Raw genomic sequence first — 23,086 nt, forward strand, 5'->3', positions numbered from 1 at the left:
CAAATTAGAGACATAGATTTCTCTTTTAGATAAATAAACTATCAACTTAGATAGAAATGATGACATGTTCAACATAATATCATTGCAACATTTAACATTAAATATAATTAAACTTTGATTCTTACAATGCTGATTAAAGACATTTATCTTAAATTTAGTGCGATCGTTTTGTTAAGACACTAATGCCATTTAGTATTTGGTAGTCGGTCATGTGAGGCTATTGTTGTGTGTGAATTTCGCTCAATTGTTGCTATATACATTTATATATGCATATAGTAACACAGGAATATTTGGCACTCGATGCTTGCTCGTTGACAACGGATTTTGTTATTTTCGTTTCAATTATGGCGCACCGCGGGAAGCAACAGTTGCGACTTCTTTTACTTTTGTCTATGGAATGTGTTTACTGTGACGCGATGGCTTTGGCGGTGGAGTCGGGGGACGCGGTTTGCTTGCATCGTTAATGCCCGGCAAACTGAAATTGGTCGCTTCCACGTACTCATACGTGGCGTTTGTAATACTGGTCTTTGTCATTGTAGTAGTGCTGATGCTAATGCTGCTGTTGGTGTTGGTGTTGCTGCTCAGTACATTTAGCATTGTATAGCCATTGGGGTTCCAGTCTAGACTGTGGGTTAGACTGCTAAAATCTGTGGAATCACGTGTCTTGGCGGGCAGAGGCGGTGGTCGTATGTCCTCCTCCGACGTGGAATCGGTTGTTTCTGTCAAATTAAAGCTGAATTATAAACAATTCAAAACCAATTCCCTTGCAGTGCTTACCAACTGAATTGCGATTGCTGCTCTCGGAGAGGGATCGTATGTCCGCAAAGTTCTTAATGCTAGCCGAAGGCGTGGGAATGCTGACTGGCCGTGAGAGACGGCGTTCCTTTTCTTTTTCAGAGCGCAGTGGTCGTTTTGGCGTCAACTATTTGAATATAATGTGAACATCAAAATTGTTCAGCATGAAGCGGTGGACTAACGTCACTTACCTCTTCTGTGAGCACGCGTGGATCGGGTGTTTTTGGTCCGCATAGAGAGCTATTCGAAGCACTTGCCAGTGAATTGACAGAGGTGTTGATTTCCTTTTCGGGCGTTGAAGTTATGGTGGTCAGTGGCGGCGTATACCACTGGCAATTGGCTACTGGCAGACTTAATACATCACGATCCTGCATAAACAAATTACTATATAGTTGAAAATTATATAAAGAAATAGTTCAGTTACCTTTTTCATAGAACGCCGTTTGGCGGGCTTCTCTTTGTTCTTGTTGCCTTTGGTGCTGGGCGTGTGTCCCAAGCTAGGTCTAAGTGAGCGTAAAGCAACAAAGGTAATGTAAACAAAAGTAAAACAAATAAACCAAACATGCATCAAAATAAAATTAAATTAAAAAAAAAAAAGAACTTAAAGTCTCAAACTAAAATCGGCGAGCAAAATTAAAGTGTGTTAAAAAGAAGTATTAGAGTTAGTATTAGTTTAGATAGAATAATCTCAACTATAACTCACCTGGTGTTAAAGCTTAAACTCGCCAGCGTGGACTTGATGGAACTTGTTGGTGGTCGCGGCAGGAAGGTTGACTTTGACAAGCCGCTGCTGCAAGTAAACCAAAGATTAGACTTCATTTACTATATATGGCATCAGCTCTTAGGACTTACTCTGACGAGCCCATGCTGGTCTCGGAGTGTCGATTGTTGCTGCCATCGAAGATTGCGGGCAGAAACGAGTTCGTGCGTCGCATAATCACCGAATCTCGTTCGACTTGCAAATCGCATGATTTACGTCCATAGCGCGATTCCACATGATGCTGCATATCTGCAAAGCAACCCTCCAAATGATCCTGCAGCGCCTTTAAGCTCTCCGGCGCCTTTTGTCTATGCAATCGTATAGCTAAAGATTAAGAAAATAATAAGAATTAAATAAATAATAAATAAAATATACATAATAAGAGGCTAACATACCACAATGCAGTAGCGGTATTTGCAACGCTATCAATTCCTTTAGCTCCTCTACAAGATCTTTGTCATCCGGATGCTGCACCAAATACTCGTCTGTTAGGAATGCTTCCTCATATTTGGCAAATCCGCCCATAACGGCAGGATCCACAATGCCGTTTAGCTTCATGCTTAGCGGGTTTATGTGTAGACTATGATCGTTTTGATGCAATATGACCAGCTGTCTGATATCCTTATTGGTGTCTTTCATAATCTCCACGGCTCGTTTAAGTGGTGAAATTTTAAACGTATGTGAATCGATAACGGGAAACCAGCGTAATATTCCAGGCAGTGGGTACTGCGTGATGAGCTCGGTGCGTTCCAGCCATAGATTGCGCACATCGTCCATGTTACCACCGCCGGAGCTGTCGCGGAATGGACGCGAAAATTGAAACTTTTGCACATTGTTGAATGTAAAATACTTGACAATCTCATTGGAGATGATCTTATCATTAAACTTGGAGAAGGCCGCGTCCATTATCGGCTCCACCTTATTGACCTGTATGTACTGGCCGTCGCTGTTGGTTATATCTTCTCCAGGCGCCTCCAGCGTTTGCATAAGCTCTGCCTGTGGATGCTGCACCAGCATGCGTGAACAAAAGTCGCTATGGCGTTCGTACTCCTTGCCCCGAAAGATATACACTTTGTTCTGCAATAGACGTGGAAAGCCGAGTCCATAGAAGCACACACGGAAATACTCGGAGGTATGGCGCAGCTCCTTAACGATCTTCTCAAAGAACTGAGCCATACGCTTCAGCAGTTCCGCCAGCTTAATGTAATCATAGACCTCCTCCTCGTACTGTTGCGCTAGTATTTTGCACATAGTAATCGCACACTCCCACTGCTTGCCCCTATCAAAGTAATCCATGATCTCAAAGTACAGGGCCTCCTTTAGTTCGCGATGGGTTCGACAACTGCCATGGCGATAGCTGCGCAACTGAGGCGACAATTCAGTATCGGTCCAGTGCAGTAGGTCCATATGCAGCTTGAGTGTAAATGCCGCTTCCGTATAGTTCTCGAATTCCATGTGTAGGGCGCACAGCTTGTAAACGTAGCGTATGTACATCTCCTTGAGGTCCACCTCCGAATAAAACTGCAGCAGCGAGAATGTACATGCCATGCGATTTTCCTTGCTTTCGTCTTGTATGATGCAGCGATACTCGAGCAGTTTATCCATCAGCTTAGTCACCATGTTCACAAAGGTGGTGCCGTCCACATTGAGCGTGCTGTGGGCGGCACAGAATTCCAACATGATCATTTTGAACAGTTCCTTATACTCTACATCGCCCTTGCCTGAGAAAGAAGAAGAATTTTTTTACTACCTAACAAATGGCTTCAAGCTAAGAACTTACCAGCGCCTATCAGTATGTCTAGCTTTTCGATCATTGCGGTCTTGAACTCAGAAAAGTTACCCTTGTAGTGGGCGTTGTTTTGCTTGGTGTCGCCGTAGCTTTCCAGCTCGAAGCGCGAGCTATAATATTCGCATTGCATCATATCAAAGAAAATGGGTATAGTCTCGCGTCGGAGGTCAGTTTCGGGTATCATGCTCATCTCCAATATGGGCTCCACTAGTTGCGGCACGAATTTGGGCTTGTGCTTGCCCAACTGGAACCACATCTTGCGTATCTCCTTGGCCGTATCCTTTCGAATGTCTCGATAACGCGCAAAAACTATCTGTCGCTTATTGTCATTAAAGTCGTTCAGTTGCAGCGGCGATTGCACCAGGAACGCAATCGAGCACTGGAAAAAGTTTGACCAGATTTGTTTATCGAACACTGGGCACAGAAAGTAGTCCGTGATGACCATGCTCAACTGCTGCAAAGCGCCGAGTATGACCGTATTCTGGTGCATGATCATGTCCATCCAGTCGCGCGGAAACACTGCCTTCTGATGCGGCGAGACCAGCTCCTCGAAGACGAGTAAAATCTCGATGACAAAGTCTTTCAACTCGCCATGCTGATGCAGATCGTTGACAAAGTACTTGTAATGCTGTGCATCCAACCGCTGCAGTATACCAAGCATAATGGCAAAGAACTGACCCACCACGCCAGTATCCCGATCCAGAGAGTGCGCCGCCTTCATTACGGGACGCAGCAATATGATCATAATGTCGCGCACATCGTTATGTGTGGGTCCCACGTCCTTCCGATAAAGCAACTTCAGTATGTTGTTCATTATGTTGATGCATTCAGCGATCTAGCGACAAGAGTTAACAGATTAGAATACATATTTTGTTTATGGAGAGGTATCTGGAAATGTACTGGAAATATTTAATTTGTATCAAAAAGCTCTCAGCTGTTGACCTAGCTATGCTTCGCATAAGAAATTATATTTAAATTAGTTCATTAAAATAGAAAATAACACAAAAACATATTTAAATAAAGTTAAGAAAAAGAAACATTGAGGGCTGCATTAACGTAAACAAACGTGGCGTACACCAACACACGAGCGGTGCACTAGTATTCGTGAGCTTTCAGAACACCCAAATTGCAGCGATACACAACAGAGCAGCATGAAATCTGCGTGCGGCTGTGTGTGTATGTGTGTGTGTGTGTAAAAGCTCGCACACTGGCACAATAAAAAAAGCTTAAAAAATAAAAGCCATCGAGTGTAAAGTGCGCAAATCACCAACAATGCAAAATGGCATAAAAGAAGCTAAACATAACTTAAACTAAAATAAAACAATAGAAATTTATAGATAGGGCAGCTGATGCTCTGTTTTGGACGTGCGTTACATAGGCCTGATTTGTATTTGGTGTGCAATTTGATTGATAGATATTCGTTTTGTTTTTTTTTTTTGTACTTTTGTTTTGGTTTTGTCTTTTCTGTTTTGTTTTTTTACCTTTTTATTGGCAGTCGTTTCACGAGTGTGCAGGTGGGATTTTTTTTGTCCGAGCACTTTGGCGGCTTTCGAAAGATTCTTTTCTTGCTGCCAGATATCGGTTTTCGAGTCACCCTATTTGTATAACACAAGTTATGATAGTGAACCAACAACAACAACAACAATAGCAACAGCCAAAAACCACGATCTCAATGTCGGATTTTTGGGGTTTGAAACACGCACATGGTAGAGACATAGGAGATATATTGAGAAACATTTAGTTGATCATGATTTCAAGGCATTTTTAAGTATAATTCAAGATAATACGATTAAAATCATAAAGCCAAAGATATTACAAACAAATGAAGTGTGACAAAGAGAATAGAGAGAATTAAAGAGCGATATACAGTAGAGAGACGGGCGTTTCAGATGTGCATACATACATTCGCATTATATACGGTGCGTGTGCATGTGCAGTTGAGTGTGGGTGTGGGTGTAGGTGTATGTGTATGTATGTGTGTGTGTGTGTGTGAAATCTTTACACATACAATTGTGTATGCAAGTATGCATGGTGCGCGTAGAGCTAGAACCATTTTGATCTAGTAAGGTGCGTAATCGAATGGGTGCGGTATATGGAATATGTATGTATGGATGTATGAATGTATTTATGCATGTATGTCTGGTGCTTTAGTCAGCTGCCATACGTAATGGCAATTTACTACAGATATGACATCAGAAGTTGAACGAGCCCTCAACTAACATCTTAACCACACAGATATCTTGCACGATCATGATGTATGTACGTATAAACACATAAAATGTCTAAGCGAAATAACTAAACGAGAAACGACGTTGATGATCGAGAGATCTTCTCGCTAAACACAAACAAATCGAATGCTAACTAAATAATACTACACATATATATGTATGTATGGATGTAACTAGCACGTGGCACAATACTATAGTTAAGATAAAACACATATATATAGTTCAGATATGAAGTGTTTCGGCATTGCTGTGCGGCTACTTTAAAAAGTGCTTAAGACTAGAACAATCGAACACAAACACAGACACATAACAAACAAAATCAACAAATAAATAAGTCAATTGGATGCAGAATTAACCAACATACTTAAAGTAAAACCCAGATAATATATATGTCTCTTCGGCGGGCCGAATTTTAAATACCCTTGCAGAGCCTTTGGCAATTATACAATACAATAATCTAATCACATTAAGAGTAAATTCAATTTTTATTATAAACTAAACAGTTTAAGAGCTTTTCGGACCAATTAAAACTGAGGAATGTTTAAGATTTTTAGTAAAGATATCAGAAATTCAAAGATGTGTGTTAAGGCCAAGCCATAGAGCGCTCTGCAAGTGTATAACGAACACATATGGATGCAACATGCCAAAGACTAAACTAACATATCATATCAAAAGCTACAGATACATATGCATTTATACTAGAAATATATGCTTAAACATTTGCATACATATATCTAACCTGAAACATGGCAAAATTAATACAGGTCACATGTCAAAAAGGTAGATTTAATGATCTGATGCATCAGATGGTATTTGATTGCTGTTTATAATTTATATATATATATATATATATATATATATACATATATATATATAAATATCATTAAGCAACATTACAATGACAATTAAGTAAATTGAGTGTGTTTGAAATTGTTTAAAGATCAGCTAATTACACCATTGCACGAATTAACGCAGAGCATTTGCAGTTAATTAAAATTAGTTACTTTTGAGCAATTATTGACTTGAACATGTGTTGGGTTATGTTTTAATTTTGAGCTTCAGTTTTGCATTTAAAAGACCATTTCTTAAACACATATTAAAACGATGCAATAGATTAAGAACAATATGCAATTTCCGATGGTTAATTAGCGGTATAAGCAATGCATTATGCAATGGCATAAAACATACCTCCTCCTTGCTTTCGAGATGATCTTTAATGTGCTTGCAGAACACCGGCAATAGGATAGCACGGCAGTTGGGCGAGCTGAACAGCTTCGTTTCCACAAAGTCCTTGATGCACCCCATTTTCGACTGGGTGAGACGACGTGGCGGAAACTTCTCCAAGATATCCACTATAGCAATGCTGTGAGTATAAACAAAATAAATTTTATATTTGTAAACATTTTTAATAATCTATAAAGCAATATTCACGCACCTGAGATGCACTTGATCGAACACCTCCATCAAATCGGTGGCTATGATATGCAAATTCTTCAATAGCGCCCCCTCCGACTTGAGCAGATTGCTGGGGCAACCGATCATATCGATGAACATTTTTAGCAGCTCCTGCAGACGCGTCGCAAAGTCCACGTAGTCGTTATTGCAATTCATCGCCGCATACAGAACACGCGATCTTATGACAAACTTCATCACATAGTGGAGATAGCGCGTGGTCTTATAAAGACGCCTCACTGCAGCGCTCTCCTCATGCTCAATGCCATCGGCCGATTTTTCCCTCGGTGTAATGGCATCGCTTATATTGCGCTGTAGCACATCCATCAGTTTCCTATTGAATACAAAATAAAAGATGTTTAATTACAGGCGTCACACAATATGATGGCTGCACTTACGTATAGGCCAACGTAGCAGAGAAACTCTCATTGATATACACATCGAGAACGGTTAAAAAGTGTTGGTACTTTAGGTCGGACACCGTTTCAATGAGATGAATGATGCTCATAAAGACCAATTGATCGTACTTCTCCGGGTTATCGTTCTCCACTAGGATGTTAAACAATGCATCCAATATATCTTGCAGAAACTTGACGACCTCCTCACCGGGTACCGTGGATAAAGCATTTAGCGATTGCTCTAACCTCTCCTTATGCGCCGACCAGTGCAACAATCCCAACAGGCTTACTGAAAAAAGCCAAGGTTGAAACAAAAATGAATTCAATATAATATAAATTCATAAAAAATAAATAAAGTCTTACCGCTCTGCGTTAGCTTAGTGCTGCAAAGATTGACATCTATGGTAAATTGGTCTTTGGGCAAGAGACTTAGGCCAGTTATTGATGGCTTGGTGCCCATCAGCTCAGCTGTGGTGGCTGGCAGTTCCATGTAACTATTGGCCACTGTTTTATCGAACTTTTTGTGGTCAATCTTATAGACAGCAAGCACGTGCTGTCCCTGTGGTATGGTAGTGCCATTTGCCTGCATGAGACGCACATAGCATAGACCGAATGGTTTCTCGGAGCGATCCTTTTGCTCGTTGCTGCTCCGATGCTTGAGCGTGAAGCGCAAATGGCATTGCTTGAACTCTTCGATTGGCACGTGAATCTTGAACGTCTCCTGCCACTTGGGCTTGTCGTCGTGGTAGTACACCACCGACTTGTACTCATCGATAGGCGGATGGCCGGCGCCAATGCTCATTACGCCAGGCACCAGCTGCCCCTGTTCGTTGGCAACGCATATGGTCACCTCCACGTTCTTCTCTGATGTTTTGGCAATGCGTGCAAATTCGCCGCTGCAAATGGTCAAATAGAGATCGTTGCGCACGTCGCCCGGCAGTATAACCTCCGGGAAACCCATTTTGCGGGCCACGGGTACATTGGTGTGCACGAGACGTGGAAAGTCCTCCTTGATCTGCTTAATGTCGCCGCGCAGCACCTCAAATGTTACAGCCATTTTGGATTCGATTTTGCCAACGTCTTTGTCAATCAGCTTGCGTAGCGTGCCATCCAGAGTGTCCTTCTCGCACATTATGAACGGCAGATCGAGATTGCCCCGAAATTCCTCTGGCTTGCTAATGATAGGCGTTAGATCCTTGCAGGCGACACCAAACGGCCGACGCATCAAGTACTCAATCGTGCTGCCAGAGGAGCCATTCGAATTAACCGACAACTGTGAATGCTTTCTGCTGGCCGCCGTAAGGACACTGTTTGCAATGTTCATGCTGGTGCGTTTCGAGTCCATCGAATCCTTCATTTCCATGGAGCCAATGCGTATGGCATAGCAAACTAAATACATCTTTGAGATACTCAAATCACTGCGGCTGAGATCGGTAAATAATACACGATTATTATCGAATTGATCGATGTCTCTCGCACTCCCGGTACGCGACCACTTCACCACATAGTTTTCGCTGATGGGTTTGTGTGTGTCGCCATTGAAGAGCGTAAAAAGCAGATCCGAATCCTCTTGAAATTTGCATACGAATGCATTCACATGCAGCAGTATGTTGTGTGAGTATTTGTTGTGGGAACGCATCGTCTCGCGATCATTGGACAAGCGCTGCATATGGATAATGTAGATAAAACTTAAAGAGCTTCAAGTAATTGTGTGAGAATCCTTCAACTTACATTGGCCTTTTCTATTCGCTGCACGGCATGCACATGGTTTTCGTACAGCTCGGTGCTGCAGATGGAATTGGTGTCCAGTATATCGCCGCTCTCGTCGCGCACGACCATGTCCAGACCCAACAGCCTGTTGCCGGTATCAATCTGTGCGGTTGCCTTCAGCTTTACCTTGCGCATCTCGTCCAGCGGCAGATTTCCAGAAATCAAGGCAGCCCTATTATTATTCAGTTCATTCATTTTACGTCGAATCTTCTGAAAGTCTGGATTTGTGGTCTGCAGATGATAAATTATATTTAGTCAGTTTGCAGTCAGAATCAATATTCATCAACATACCAAAAAGTATCTCTTGGCAATGATGCCCCACTCCAGCATCACTTTGGTGATCTCCTCAACGATGTCAGTGCGCTGTATACAGTACTCGCCATTGACAATGATGAACTCACACAGATGCACATAGCTCTTGGGGAAGATGCCGCGTGTTTGCTTCTCCCTGCAGCGGAAACAGAGCCAAAACAAAGTCAATATTAAAATGTGGCCTGCACATGGTGGCTAAACCAACAAAAAGTTATGCATTCGTAATTATATATATGTATATAAAGGCATGTTTATATATGAAAATATGTATAAAATATATATACAGAAATTAAAAAATAAATTGGGCAACTACAAAAGTTTTATTTAATATTAGTTTCATGGAAACTTTTATCTAAAAAAAATAAAAAATTTTAGAAAAATAAATTTTAGCAAATTGCTGCTTTCGTTAAAGTTTGTTTATATATATCTTGATTAAGATCTTAATTAAATTAAAAATTAATTAAAATATTGCTAACATTTTTACATCAATTTTCTGAAGACTTAAATGTTAAATATGGTTTTTTGACAATGAGATAAAAACTCCGATAACACTATAAAATGATTAAATTGTATATCAAAGTTCTAACTAAATTGCAATTTTATATGAACCTGAATTTCAAATTGGGAACTCTCTATCTCATAAATATATATATAAGTTAACACATAACATTTAATATAGGGTATTTCATAAGTTTATAATCAACCCTCGCTATCGCGTGTTTCGTAAGTTAAGAAACAGCCCTCGCAATTGCGACACTGCATACTTTGTATCAGCGCGCTATAACTGCAATGGTCAGCGGCGGTAACCAGATACTTTTGTTTACTGCAAGAGTTTCCGTTATTGCCTAAGATTGCTGAGTCGGCTTGCCGACCATGACATTGTGGTGTGATGCGAGTTTTGGCTTAGCTTAAGTGAAATATTCTATGTAGCTAAAAATCAGTTTTGCATTGAAGTTTGAAGAATAAACCCGCACTACTCCGGCACACCGCCGTAATCAAATTGTTATATTTCTGATCATTGCTGAGCCACAAGGCCAGTTAATAGAAAAGGGGGTGAAGTCAAACCCTCCAACATAATCATCATAAGAAGATTATAATTACCCGATCAACGCTGGACCTGCCACCGACGCCTAGCTCATAGCTGGACCAGCAACTTATTGATTAAGACTATAAATACCCGATCAACGCTGGACCTGCCACCGACGCCTAGTTCATCGCTGGACCAGCAACATATTAATTGGCGCCCAACGTAAAAAAAAAAAAAAAAAAAAAAAAAATTTTTTTTTTTTTTGGAATTTAAATCATATTAAACAAGCTTGCAGAAAAATTACGATTTATCCTGTCATTCACAAGAATTTCATATTGCGATTGCCTGACAACGTCATAGCCGAATGCGATGGAAAAACCCACACACTGCAGAGTTGCACCGCTTCACCTGGAGCCACCTTTTGTCGTCTGGCATTAGAGAGTTCATGTGCCAAAGAGCTCCATGCAGGTGGCACGGCACACTGTGAAATCCAGCCGAGCAACCTGGAAATAATCACCCACGTAGATGATGGAATCATCATTCTTAACGACGGGTCCGCAAGGATCCAGGTGGATAACGGCACTGAAATCCAAGTACACGGCACGCATCTCATTACGTTCGGGGACCGAGTCGCGATCAACGGGACTCTGTTTTACAACCACAACAACGTACGCAATAGAGTCCCGGGCATTGCCAACTCTCCCTTGCTGAACATCACTGCCAGCCAAGATGTCCTCAGCCTCCCTTATCTTCATCGTTTAAATGAACGTAATTTGGAGGAGATACAGCAATTCAAGAAAGACGCCGGAACTGATCAAGCTTATCGTGTGGCATTCATCATTGGAGGTATATGCTGTGCTTTAATCTGCATTGGCCTCACCCTTTGGCGGTTCATCGACGCAAGGAAGTCTGCGAAGCAATTACGAGAAGTCGTCGCCGGAATTGGGTCGGCCGAGGGCGGCCTTACACTTGAAGGGGGAGTAGTTAACACATAACATTTAATATAGGGTATTTCATAAGTTTATAATCAACCCTCGCTATCGCGTGTTTCGTAAGTTAAGAAACAGCCCTCGCAATTGCGACACTGCATACTTTGTATCAGCGCGCTATAACTGCAATGGTCAGCGGCGGTAACCAGATACTTTTGTTTACTGCAAGAGTTTCCGTTATTGCCTAAGATTGCTGAGTCGGCTTGCCGACCATGACATTGTGGTGTGATGCGAGTTTTGGCTTAGCTTAAGTGAAATATTCTATGTAGCTAAAAATCAGTTTTGCATTGAAGTTTGAAGAATAAACCCGCACTACTCCGGCACACCGCCGTAATCAAATTGTTATATTTCTGATCATTGCTGAGCCACAAGGCCAGTTAATAGAAAAGGGGGTGAAGTCAAACCCTCCAACATAATCATCATAAGAAGATTATAATTACCCGATCAACGCTGGACCTGCCACCGACGCCTAGCTCATAGCTGGACCAGCAACTTATTGATTAAGACTATAAATACCCGATCAACGCTGGACCTGCCACCGACGCCTAGTTCATCGCTGGACCAGCAACATATTAATTTATATATATATCCATATTCAGACTTAGCTATTGTAGGAGTAACCCTCGGATACTGTTCTATATATGTATAACTATAAGTTATGTTCATAACTGCAGAATGACACAATTCATCGTCAACGCTGATGAATTACCCAACTCAAACCGAACCCTCGTGTGGAGCTGCGTCTGTGGCTGCTATTGTTCGGGATGCCCTCGGGCAGAGGAAGTGCGCGCAAAGTGTGACACTCGCAAATGAAATGGAATGCTTCAATTTGGCTCAATTCAGCATTTGACATGCGGGGTGGCCGCCTTAATTGTGAGAGGCAACTGCAGAGAACTCGGTAGCCCATCAATCAGTAGGCCTCCGAGCATATTTAACCGATAGTTAACCGACTCTTCGCTGCTGTTGAAACTGTGACAAATGATACCATTGAACTTCGGTGGTCAGGTATTGGATCTGATGTGACCTTCGTCGTTGAGCACCGACTGCTTCAATTGATTGGCCATAAACGGGCGGCTGAGAACTCATTCGTTTTCGTATTGCTTATCGTTTGAAAATCGTGAGAAAATGCACAATTAAAATTGATATTTCCATATAAATAAACAAGCGCTGGCAAACGAAAACAAATACGAATTTCGGACCCAAGAGGTTATCACACGACGCATTGAATTTCTTTTTAAATGCCTCACACTCACAGCACCCGTTTTTTTTATCGCTCAACATTCTTAAGTGTAGCAGCTACAGTGGAAACCTGCGTGAGCGAACAGCTACAGAAACTATAAAAGAAAACTAATGCTCTACTTGATCTTTTAGCATTATATCATTGATCGATATTTACTTTAGCAATTGCTTAATTTGACGTTCCTCTTGGGCTTCACTGTATGTTCGACAGTTTGTTTACTTCACTTCTTGTACTTCACTCATTCGTCTTGTCTGGCTGTGGCTGTGGGTCTGGGTTACGGGTCAGCAGAAATATGAAAAAGGTCAGCGAGACAATCATGATATTGTTGCTGTAGATTCTTATGGCTACTGTATCTCAACTGTTGTTTTCTTCGCTCGCTTTGAACGATAAGGCACATCAGCGCTGACTCAAGCGAACGTCCAATCACAGACACCATAGATAAATAAAAATAAAAATAAAAATACTCTACGAACCTCTCTCGCCCATTCGGAAAAGAAAAAGAAAACAGAAGCACACAGTAAACCCACCACGGCAAAAGGGTCAATCGAATCGGACACATATTTTATCTTAGAAATTCTTGGAAATTCCTATGAAAATTTCTGCCACATGGCCGCATCTGTTTTCGCCTGGAATAGGGTTGAACTAGGAGGAATGCATCTGGTTTGTATGCTTTGTACATTGGGCAACGTGGCACAGATTCCAACGGATTGATTCAGTAAACAATACCCCAAGCGGGCAACATATTGGCCAACAGCTGGTTACCTGATTTATGCATGTGAATAATTCTGGTCTCATTTCCGTTTTCTGCTCCACAAATATAGGTTTTGTTATAATTATTAATGTTCTTGTGTGAATACAAACAGAGACGCAGCTGCAACGTGCAGTCTCTGTGTAATACTCGCTCCCTTTACAGCACAGGTGGTATATCTTGTGAATTTTCCAGCCGATTTGCAAAGTTCAACAATGTTTCAAGAATTTCTACGACCCCACGGAATGTCTTGAAATAATGATAGTATTTATAACTCTATGGATTAAATATATATATTAATATATTCCAAGTCTGTACACAATTGTAATTGAGGAAATTGTGGGAAACTTCAACTATGAATTATCAAAATTATTTAGATTTTGTATGTAAATAATCTGAACATTGCGTGTTGCCTATGAGAGTTTTTACTATAAAAAAATTATTTAATAATCTATCTAGCATAAATTATTTAAATTCCTTTTCTTAGTGTTCAATGACAAATATTATATTATTTACATCAATATCTATTTTATTTAAATTTTGATGAATTTTGAAAGAGGTCCAATATTTTTTACATTCACATTCGTCCGTGTAATTACAAATGTTGTAATCCAATATTTAATAAATGATAATACAAATGCATGTAAAAGTTGTTATCGCTTGTTAATCTAGAGTCTATCAGTATTTAAAATAAATATTTAAGTTTAAGTCAAGATAAGGGGCCTCAATAAAGAATCGTGTATTTGCCGCAAATTTGGCACTGTCACTATTAAAGGGTTTCCTCTTGTTGCTTTGCAGTAGACACAGACCTCATCAACTCTACAAATTGCTTCCTCAATTACAACTGTATAAATAATTTGATCTATGCCGTTATATACTGAGCTAACATGACAAATACACGTGTGCATATTCATTAGATCGATGTGAGCAAAGTGAAAGTGCAGATGCGCATTTTCGATTAGAAGAAAATCAATTTACATAATCAGTTTACGTACTTTTGCTTGTAGCCGTAGTACCAGTGTGTGGTCTCCTTCAGTATTATGACAGCGTCGCCCACATCCAAATTCAAGCGATGTGGCTTCCGCTCCTGATCAAAATTGCATTTGGCTGTAAAGAAAATCAAATAAAGGGGAATCATATATAAAATAAATTTAATTTAAATTTTTATAAATTTTATTAGACTTTTGGCTTTTTATATACCGACATCACCTGTTGCGACTCAGTGGCTATGCGAAACTGAGCAGCGAACTGGCAAATTCAAGCTCACTTGCATTAAAGCTCAGCCAAAGCCCCGTGCTCACATTAGGTGAATCTCTCGATGGGGCATTTTTGGGGTGAGGGTTATCAATTACCTAGTTAGCACAAATACAATTTCTCTATATACTCTATATAGATGTGTATATGTTCCCTCAGATGGAAATCGGAAACTGTGCCCGGCGGATGGGTACGCTGATAACGATGCCCCGTTCTACGTGAGATTTATCTAACTATACGCTTCCTACAAAACCAAATCCAAAGCTGATAAACTTCTAGCTAAATGACGCACTTTAGATCACAGCTCAGAGAAATGAAGAAAGGCAAAGCACAGACGCAATCAGTGCAGCATTCGGTGGGAGGCGAAAGGAGATGAGGGATCGAGACAAAGCCGCATTCACAGTCTGACGTGCAGCCAAGTCGCTGGCGACATCGTCATCACTTCCTCGCCCGATAATGAAAGCAACACACAAGCATAAATATATATATATATATATGTATATGCATGCATATATATATATATATATATATATATATATACATATATATATATATATATATATATATATATATATATATATATATATATATATATATATATATATATATATATATATATATATACATGCATTTATGTGGACAAAATTATGCCGCAGCTGTAGGCAGAGACAGCAGCAACAACAACACTAAAGTTGCCGCCATCGCGTAATACGGCCCGGGTGGTGCTGGTGATGGCTTTGTCGCCGTTACCGTCCCGGTCCAATGACCGATGTGCGGTCCCTGCGGCTGATGAACAAGCATAACCAGCGAGAACGACCTCCACAACACATAAATCAACAACAATAACAACAACAATAAGTGGCAACAATTTGCAAAGGTATCTTTATACTCTGTAAATGTTAAATACATGAGTTGTATGTGTTTGTGTAAGTGTATGCAACAAGTACATACAGATACACAGGTACACATATCACTCTAGTAAACATAAGAAGTTTGTCGTATATTAAGTCAGGTATTGTACCGTAAATTTAAGTTCTTGTGCTACTTAGGTAAAGCCAAATTCGTTTATCGAATTGCAGCTAATGTAAACTCAAGGTATAATGTATAAAATAATATATACTCGAGTACAGTTATATATTAAACAAATGTAGAGTATTTCTCCTTAGGTTATTACCCTACGTATGCATATATTACATTATTATACATTATTAATTGTGAATAAATAAATCAAATCAGACTAAATAAAAAAAATAGTTGTGCATACAAGTCAGGGTATTCCCAAGTCGAACACTTCTTAGCTGAGCACTTTTACTTGCTTACTTCACTCGCATTTGTTGGAGAGTGAGAAAGATTTTCATTATCTGCCCAATTGCACGGAAAGTTAAGCCCGGAGTGGGTCAATTGCAAAAACCAGTCGAGCTTAGCGAGTTTCATGCGAACCATTTTATTTTTTTGGATATTTGTTTTGTTTTTAGTCTAGAGTTCCGTGCATGGCGCGCGAGTGCAAATGCGATGTAATGCTCATTTAACAAAAGTAATGCAAAAGTAACGCTTTGGGAAAACTATGAGGAAATTGGTGGTATTTCAACTGCCTGTGTATTAAATTGCAGTGGACTAAGCAAAAACTTAACTTGCGACATTCGTTTTAAAAAGTTCTTAAACGCCAATGCGTACGGCTCGATTTCTGAGAAATGTCGAATGATTCATGGTGATGTTGATGACGATGTCGACGACTCGGATGCCGATCAAGCAATCAGTCATCGGGCGTGGTACACACCTTGCTTCGAGACACTGACTATGAAGGGGCATATTAAATTAAACTCATTTCCCTTATGATGCACGCGATAAGGCAGGAGCGATCGAAACTATAGCTGAATACATGCAACCAATAACTATCTGGAAATTGTTGAGCTAACGGAAACAATCGTGAATAATGAAATGCAACCGCTGGGCTATAAATAAACGCGGCAACTGGCCAAGTCACGGCTGAATGGTGTGAGAAGAAAGGGTACACTGCACACACACATCCATACAGCGAGCCAGGTAGACGAGAAGGAGTACCACTCTAATCCACACTCAATGGCCTGCCAGACTGTGGACAAATTGTGAGGCAGCAATAACAATGGCTAGAATTGTATGAGAGACATTGTTGGCTGGCGGATGCAGTTTTGCCCCGCCACCCACAACCGCTCTCCCTTTGGCTAAGGCGGGGCAGCACGTGCACATTGTGTGCCTGGCCGAGGGTCGTAAAGGTAGCAATGCAAATGCAAACAAAACTCTGTGTGAGCTGCTGCCAATATTGCCTAGCAAATGCAGCAAAACAATCATCATAATAATAACAATAACAACAAATTGCCAACAAGTAAAAGCGACGACGCTTCGTCATCTTCCCGCTGACAGGCCACAAACATACACACATACACACACACAAACATACTTATGCACACAATCGTGACTGGACGCCCCAACGACAAGAGCGACAGCGGCTTGGCTCAGCTCATTTGGATATTCAGGTTTATATGGCACGCGGTTTATATACGTTTATACATATATACATATATGTTAAGTATATAAGCAGATAAGCACAATAGCACACCTCTAGCACGGGTGATAGTGTGCGACTGTTTCCGACTCCCAGCAATCATAATTGTGATTGTTTACTGTGAATAGATTTAACGTTTTCAACTATTCTCCATTTCTACAGGGAATCATTTTTTAACTAGTTCATAAGTACTTGCGTCTTAATTAAGCACTGAAATTTGGTTTATTACCATTGGGTTCATTAATAATGCAATTTTCTTTTTGTTTACTTATGGTTGCAGCAAACTAAAAGCTATCAAAAATAGGTTTTTCATTAATAAGTTTTGCTATCAAATCTTATTTTGATTCAAATGCTGGATGTGTTTTATATTATTATTTCAATACAAATAAAGTAAAGTAAGCACAAAGTTAATTTCAGCAATGAAATATATTGAGGCTTCACATGATGTTTGCGGTCAAATAGTACAACACAAATATTTTTTCAGTAAATTGTGACATTGATTCCAAATGATGTTCATCTCTAGTTGATCGTGTACTCTAAATTGATTTAGTCGTGATTGCTTAAGTCAAGTTCTCTTAGTTCATTTGTTCTGTGTCGACTGTTCATCACTAGTTTTCCTTTAGTTGTTTGTTTCCTCAAAGTTCACTTATTTCTCATCTCTAGCTTAGATCGGTCCTCTTAGTTTAATTGCTCATCTCTAGTTACCGTGTTCTCAACATTCATTCACACTGTGACTACTGCTCATCCCTAATTCTGTTTTGTTTTAGTTTTTGTTGTGGCGCATTAAGTCAGCGTGTTCTCCAAGTTCATTTGTTCTTGGCGCTCCGTTCTGTAAGCTGTGAGCTCAGCTATGGCTAAAATATATATATATATAAATATATACATGCATACATACATATATGTATGCATATGCTTGTGAGCATGCGTATAAATGAGTTAAGTTTTGAGGGTCAATTATAATGGATCTCAAACGGTTAAGTCGCAGCTTGTCTGGCTAATAATAGCTGCTTTTTTTCCATACATACACATATACCAACATACACGCGAACGCGTATGTATATGGATAGATATGTATATAGTATATTAGATTGTTAGCTCTCTCAGAGCTAAGCGAATTGCTTTTTATGGGCTTGTCGAAACAGAAATTCCATTGTGTTCTCTTCTGTAAATTTTTTCTGCTATTTCGCAAAAGTTATTAAACAAACAAAATATACACAGTGAGACAGTACGGCAAAAGAGAAAAGAACAAACCCTATTTGTAGATAAGATTTTATGGCCAGTTGACAGTTACAGTTAATGGCGCCGCACTCGTAAAACCCACTAAAATGACTCCAAAAATTAGACACGGTAAAGAAACAAAAAAACATTGTTGATAGTACTAACGAGCCATAAAAACTGACAATGTGAAAAAGTAAACAAAAACTTGACCCATTTAGGTCAACAGATTTAGAGAACATATTTCTAGGTAATAAGGATACCAGTTTCATAGCTATAGTAACATTATTCGTTTAATGTACTGATTGCCTATAGTGTTTTACGGTGCTACAATCTAAAACACTTACATCAGACTGTCAAAGCGTTTGGAAAACATTATTAAGCCTATTTCTATATATATTCTATAAGTAAACTTCCAGAAATTTAATAGTTCAACTAATAATAACTAAAGAAAGAATTTTTATTATCAGCTCATAGTTCTGAGAACTTTATTTATAATTCTCAACATTTCAAATTGCAGCAATATCATTAAAATTTTGCTCCACTGAAATGCAAATAACTAAAGATATATATATATATATATATATATATATATATATATATATATATATATATTTCACCTCTGAGTCATGTGTAGTACTTAGTCTTGAGCTGAGGAACATGGACTTTGACCGCGTGCTCGTAATACTAGAAATTCAATAAAACGAAACCGATTTCAACTGACTTTTTCGAGAAATATATGCATGACTCAGTCGATTTGGATGCAAAGACCGCCTTCAACTGGAGCTCCATTACTTTCTACTTAGATGTAATTCGCAACAGAAAACAGAAGAAAAAACGCTCTACACAATTTATGCTTAATTAACAGCCATTTTGCTTTCCACGATTGGAAAATGTCAATTTACAACGAAAAGATGCGACAATCTTTTGACATTGGCAATTTATAGAGCAATAAAATCTTATAGCAGGAGGGGGCTTGAGTGATGGCGATGTCTACAATTAAGTTTCAATTTGAATTACAAAATGGAAAGCGCAGATTGGCTTTCGACTGATACTGCAGAGTTTATAGGGAAGTAGAACTGGAAGTAGATATCTTTAAGTTGCTTGCACAATTGTCTGGGGATATGCGCATGAATGTGAATGGAGATGCGGACGAGGCCTACTTATACTCGTCCACTAAATGAACGGAGTATATTGGCTTTGTGAATTTTGTATTTATATATTAATGTTAAAATTTATTTTTATATAGTGAATGAGTATTAAGTAGTCGGCTAGTTCTTGTTGTTGTATTTGATGCTGCAGCAGTAGATGGTTTCAAGCGTTCCTTCAATGAGCGGAAGGGATGAAAAACTATTTGACAACAACTTTGGATTCAGCAACATGAGATGTATCTTAATTGTACATACGTACATACATACATATGAACGTTGGGGTCAACTGCATTAAAGTTTGCTTTATCATGTTAGAAAAATGGAAAGCACTTTCAATTATGCAAATGAAAAAGCATTTCATGCACCACAAAAATTAATGAACAAGAAAATTTTAATTAAATAGAAAATCCAAATTTGAAAACCAACAGAGCAACTCATCAATTCGACTCCAACTCAACGCAACTCAACTCTTCTCCCTCTCTTTCAGTCTCTCTGGTCTCACTTTTCAATTCAGAGCCTCATTAAGTTTTACGTTTGCTTTGCTCTTGTTGCTTTTGTTGTTGTTGCTATTCAAATTTAGAAGTAGAATGCTTGGCTACCTACTCCTACTCTTACTAAAGAAAGTGGCGCATAAAGCGCTGAGTCAAGTGTAAATAGGAAAAGGAGTAAAAACAAAATGTGAACAGGCATGACAGCAAGGCAGACCGAGAGTGAGCGAGCAGGGGTAGCCGCAGGTGCAGCAGACGCCCAACTAATGCCAATGAACAGTGAAGTAGCAGGGCAAATGCCTGGCAGCGACTGCATGTCACAAATCATCACAAAAAGAAAGACGTCGAAAGAGAGTGAAGAGTGTGAGAGCCATGGAGTACAAGTGTGTGACTGTGTGACTGTATGCGTGTCCATGTGCTCACGCATTGGTCAGCGAGGGCGGCAAGTGGGACAGTGTACGCTCTTCTGCTTTACATTCAAATTGAAGTTTTTTTCAAGCATCAAATGACAAATGAACAAAATAAATGAATAAATACAAACAAAAGCTTAAGAAATTTTTCTATTATTTGCTCAAATGTGGGACAGCGAATCGCATTTTTATCGCATTTCGAAATGCGTTGCATTGTTGTTGCTGTTACTGCTCACCACACATACATGCATATGCTAACAATAAATACACATACATACATATTTACTGAGCGTTTAAAGTATAAGACGCAAGCGTTAAAATATATAAGCCGGCGATAAGACAACAACAAACTATAGTTGATAAGGGAACAGTTTGCGCTCTTTTTTATGGACAAAATTTCATGGCTAGAAAATGCAGCAAGGATAAGTTAAATAAAGGATTAAAAACCAGTTTTTTGCACGTTTACGATTTGTCTACTACACTTACACATATGCATATATGCATTTGTATAAGTATATGTATTTTTACACATATACTAAGATATGTATGTTTGTATGACTTGTGTTAATTATGTGAGCGATAAATGTAACTAAGCTCAATGCCGTTTGTAATCTAACGTTATATCTTTATAACATTACGGACCGAAATGCCGAAAATGTTGATTAAATTTATGACAGCCACGCCCATTGCAGAGACATTGGGTGCATGCAATTATTAAAATAATTTCGACAGTGCAAAGCAGGTAGAAAGAGCAGGCAGCGCGGAGACGGAGTCAAGCACGTGTAAATATTTAGAGTAAATAATGTGAGTGTTTTGAATGAGCAGCTATAACTCGATTACGAGACAGTGAATTACGCGAGTAATGTGTAAATACATCACACATATACTCGCACATATACACATATGTATGCGCTCTACCTATCTATTGAACATCGAAAAGGTCAACAAACAAAAGAGCCGACAATTATTATAAAAAAATAAAATAAAAATCACACGTATACAAAGGTCGATGAGAGCATTTCAAAGATATTACTATTGCCATTTCATGGTCATTGCCAATGAATACACTAGAATTTGTTGTGCATGAATAATGGATGTTTGTTCTCTCGCATTCACACATCTGTAGGTGTGTGTATATGTGAGTGCAACCAGGCGATAGAAAACAGGTTACAGCTACACGAGGTCTTAACGCAGACGCAAAATCTGTGTTTTTATGCCTGTGTCGAAAAGTGAAGCGAAGAAATGCAATGGAGGCTGGAAAGAAATAGGATGAAATTGAAAGAAAAACGAAATTAATGTGACCGAAGAGGAAGAGAAATGTCTGCGTCTGCTGCATGTTGACAGCGACCACATGGTCGGCGAATGCAAGGGAGTGGTGCAGCAGCAACAGCAACAATAACAAAACTACCGTAGCATCGCAGCAGGGGAACTAGAGCCTAGAGACTCACACTTGAACCGCAAGGTAAGAGTGAGAGAGCGTAAGATAGTGATGTTGTTGTTGTATACAGTCTTCATCCTCTCTTGTTGCTTTTTTTTGGAAATGAGCAACACGCATCTCACCCACACAGCATGAATTGTTTGTTGTTCTAGGAAAATGTAGGTACTAAATAAAGCACATTGTTTAAACAATTTTGTTGCAGCGTTGAAATTTAAAAGAAACAATGTTGTGGTTGTTAAAATTCGTTCGACAACAAATAAATTTATATTTAATATAGTTTTTGCTTCTTTTTTTTTTGCTTAATTTACACTCACCAATGCCAAATGACTGCTTAGCATTGCAGTCGCTCCACACAGCCATTGTGAATGCTTGTTGTTGTTGTTATCGTCGTTGTTATTGTTAACTTTTACCACACTAATAAACACTTGCTCACATACATATATACTTTCGTTTGCGAAAAAATAAAAAGAAAACGCGTCGCAAATTATGAGTATAGAAAATAAAAACAATTAATGTTCACTTATAAATGTAAGCAACACGTAGTTGAATGTGATTTAGATGTTCAGAGCCGACAACATTGGCACTTTCTTGTATTATTTGTATTATTTATTGCACAATTCTCTTGCCGTTTTATAATTAATTAATTAATTTTTTATTTGCACTTGTTTATTAGTCGTTTCAAATTGTTCTCATTTTGGGAGTTGGCCGAACATAATCTCTGCTTACGCTCCCGCACTCGTACGCATACACACTCGAGCGGGCATATTTCCACTTCGCTGTCTCGTTCACAATTAATTAATTAACCGGAATGAACCCCGCGCGGAGCAATAGTAGTACTCATTTCAACTGTTGCTCGACTTGTACTGGACAATGTGACCAGCCATGCGAAACTTTAAAAATACCTAAAAGTTTGATCATTCAAAATCAAGTGTAAATAATAAAAAAATGGTTTAATACATTAAAGTTACAATTATTATACATATTTTGAATGCGATAGTCCATTAAACATATTTTTTAACATACTAGTATTTTAGTTAGATAGTATTTTTGCTATTTCAGGGCTGCAGAATACATATACTC

At 39.2% G+C, this 23,086-nt stretch overlaps 1 protein-coding gene across 3 annotated transcripts; it reads right to left on the minus strand.

Annotated features, from left to right (window-relative positions):
* Positions 1-99: 99 nt before the first annotated feature.
* LOC111602637 (dedicator of cytokinesis protein 1) lies at positions 100-22,855 on the minus strand. Of its 3 annotated transcripts, none has more exons than XM_023319810.2 (17): positions 22,321-22,855; positions 14,504-14,615; positions 9,484-9,640; positions 9,154-9,423; positions 7,786-9,085; positions 7,423-7,711; positions 7,008-7,358; positions 6,761-6,935; positions 4,826-4,939; positions 3,336-4,179; positions 1,951-3,276; positions 1,648-1,879; positions 1,499-1,582; positions 1,220-1,298; positions 987-1,163; positions 778-922; positions 100-719 (listed from the first exon to the last, which is right to left on the minus strand). In XM_023319810.2, exons 1-17 carry the CDS (start codon positions 22,364-22,366, stop codon positions 391-393), a joined length of 6,030 nt encoding a protein of 2,009 aa, XP_023175578.2. In that variant the 5' UTR covers positions 22,367-22,855; the 3' UTR covers positions 100-390. The 3 variants fall into 3 exon arrangements, with proteins under 3 accessions (XP_023175578.2, XP_023175570.2, XP_023175587.2); XM_023319802.2 differs by having other exon boundaries at positions 101-719; positions 1,499-1,585; XM_023319819.2 differs by lacking the exon at positions 4,826-4,939 and having other exon boundaries at positions 102-719; positions 1,499-1,585.
* Positions 22,856-23,086: the final 231 nt, after the last annotated feature.

The sequence above is a fragment of the Drosophila hydei genome, unplaced genomic scaffold (genome assembly GCF_003285905.1).
Source record: "Drosophila hydei strain 15085-1641.00,03,60 unplaced genomic scaffold, DhydRS2 tig00008121-arrow-pilon, whole genome shotgun sequence".
Taxonomy (NCBI): Eukaryota; Metazoa; Arthropoda; class Insecta; order Diptera; family Drosophilidae; genus Drosophila; species Drosophila hydei.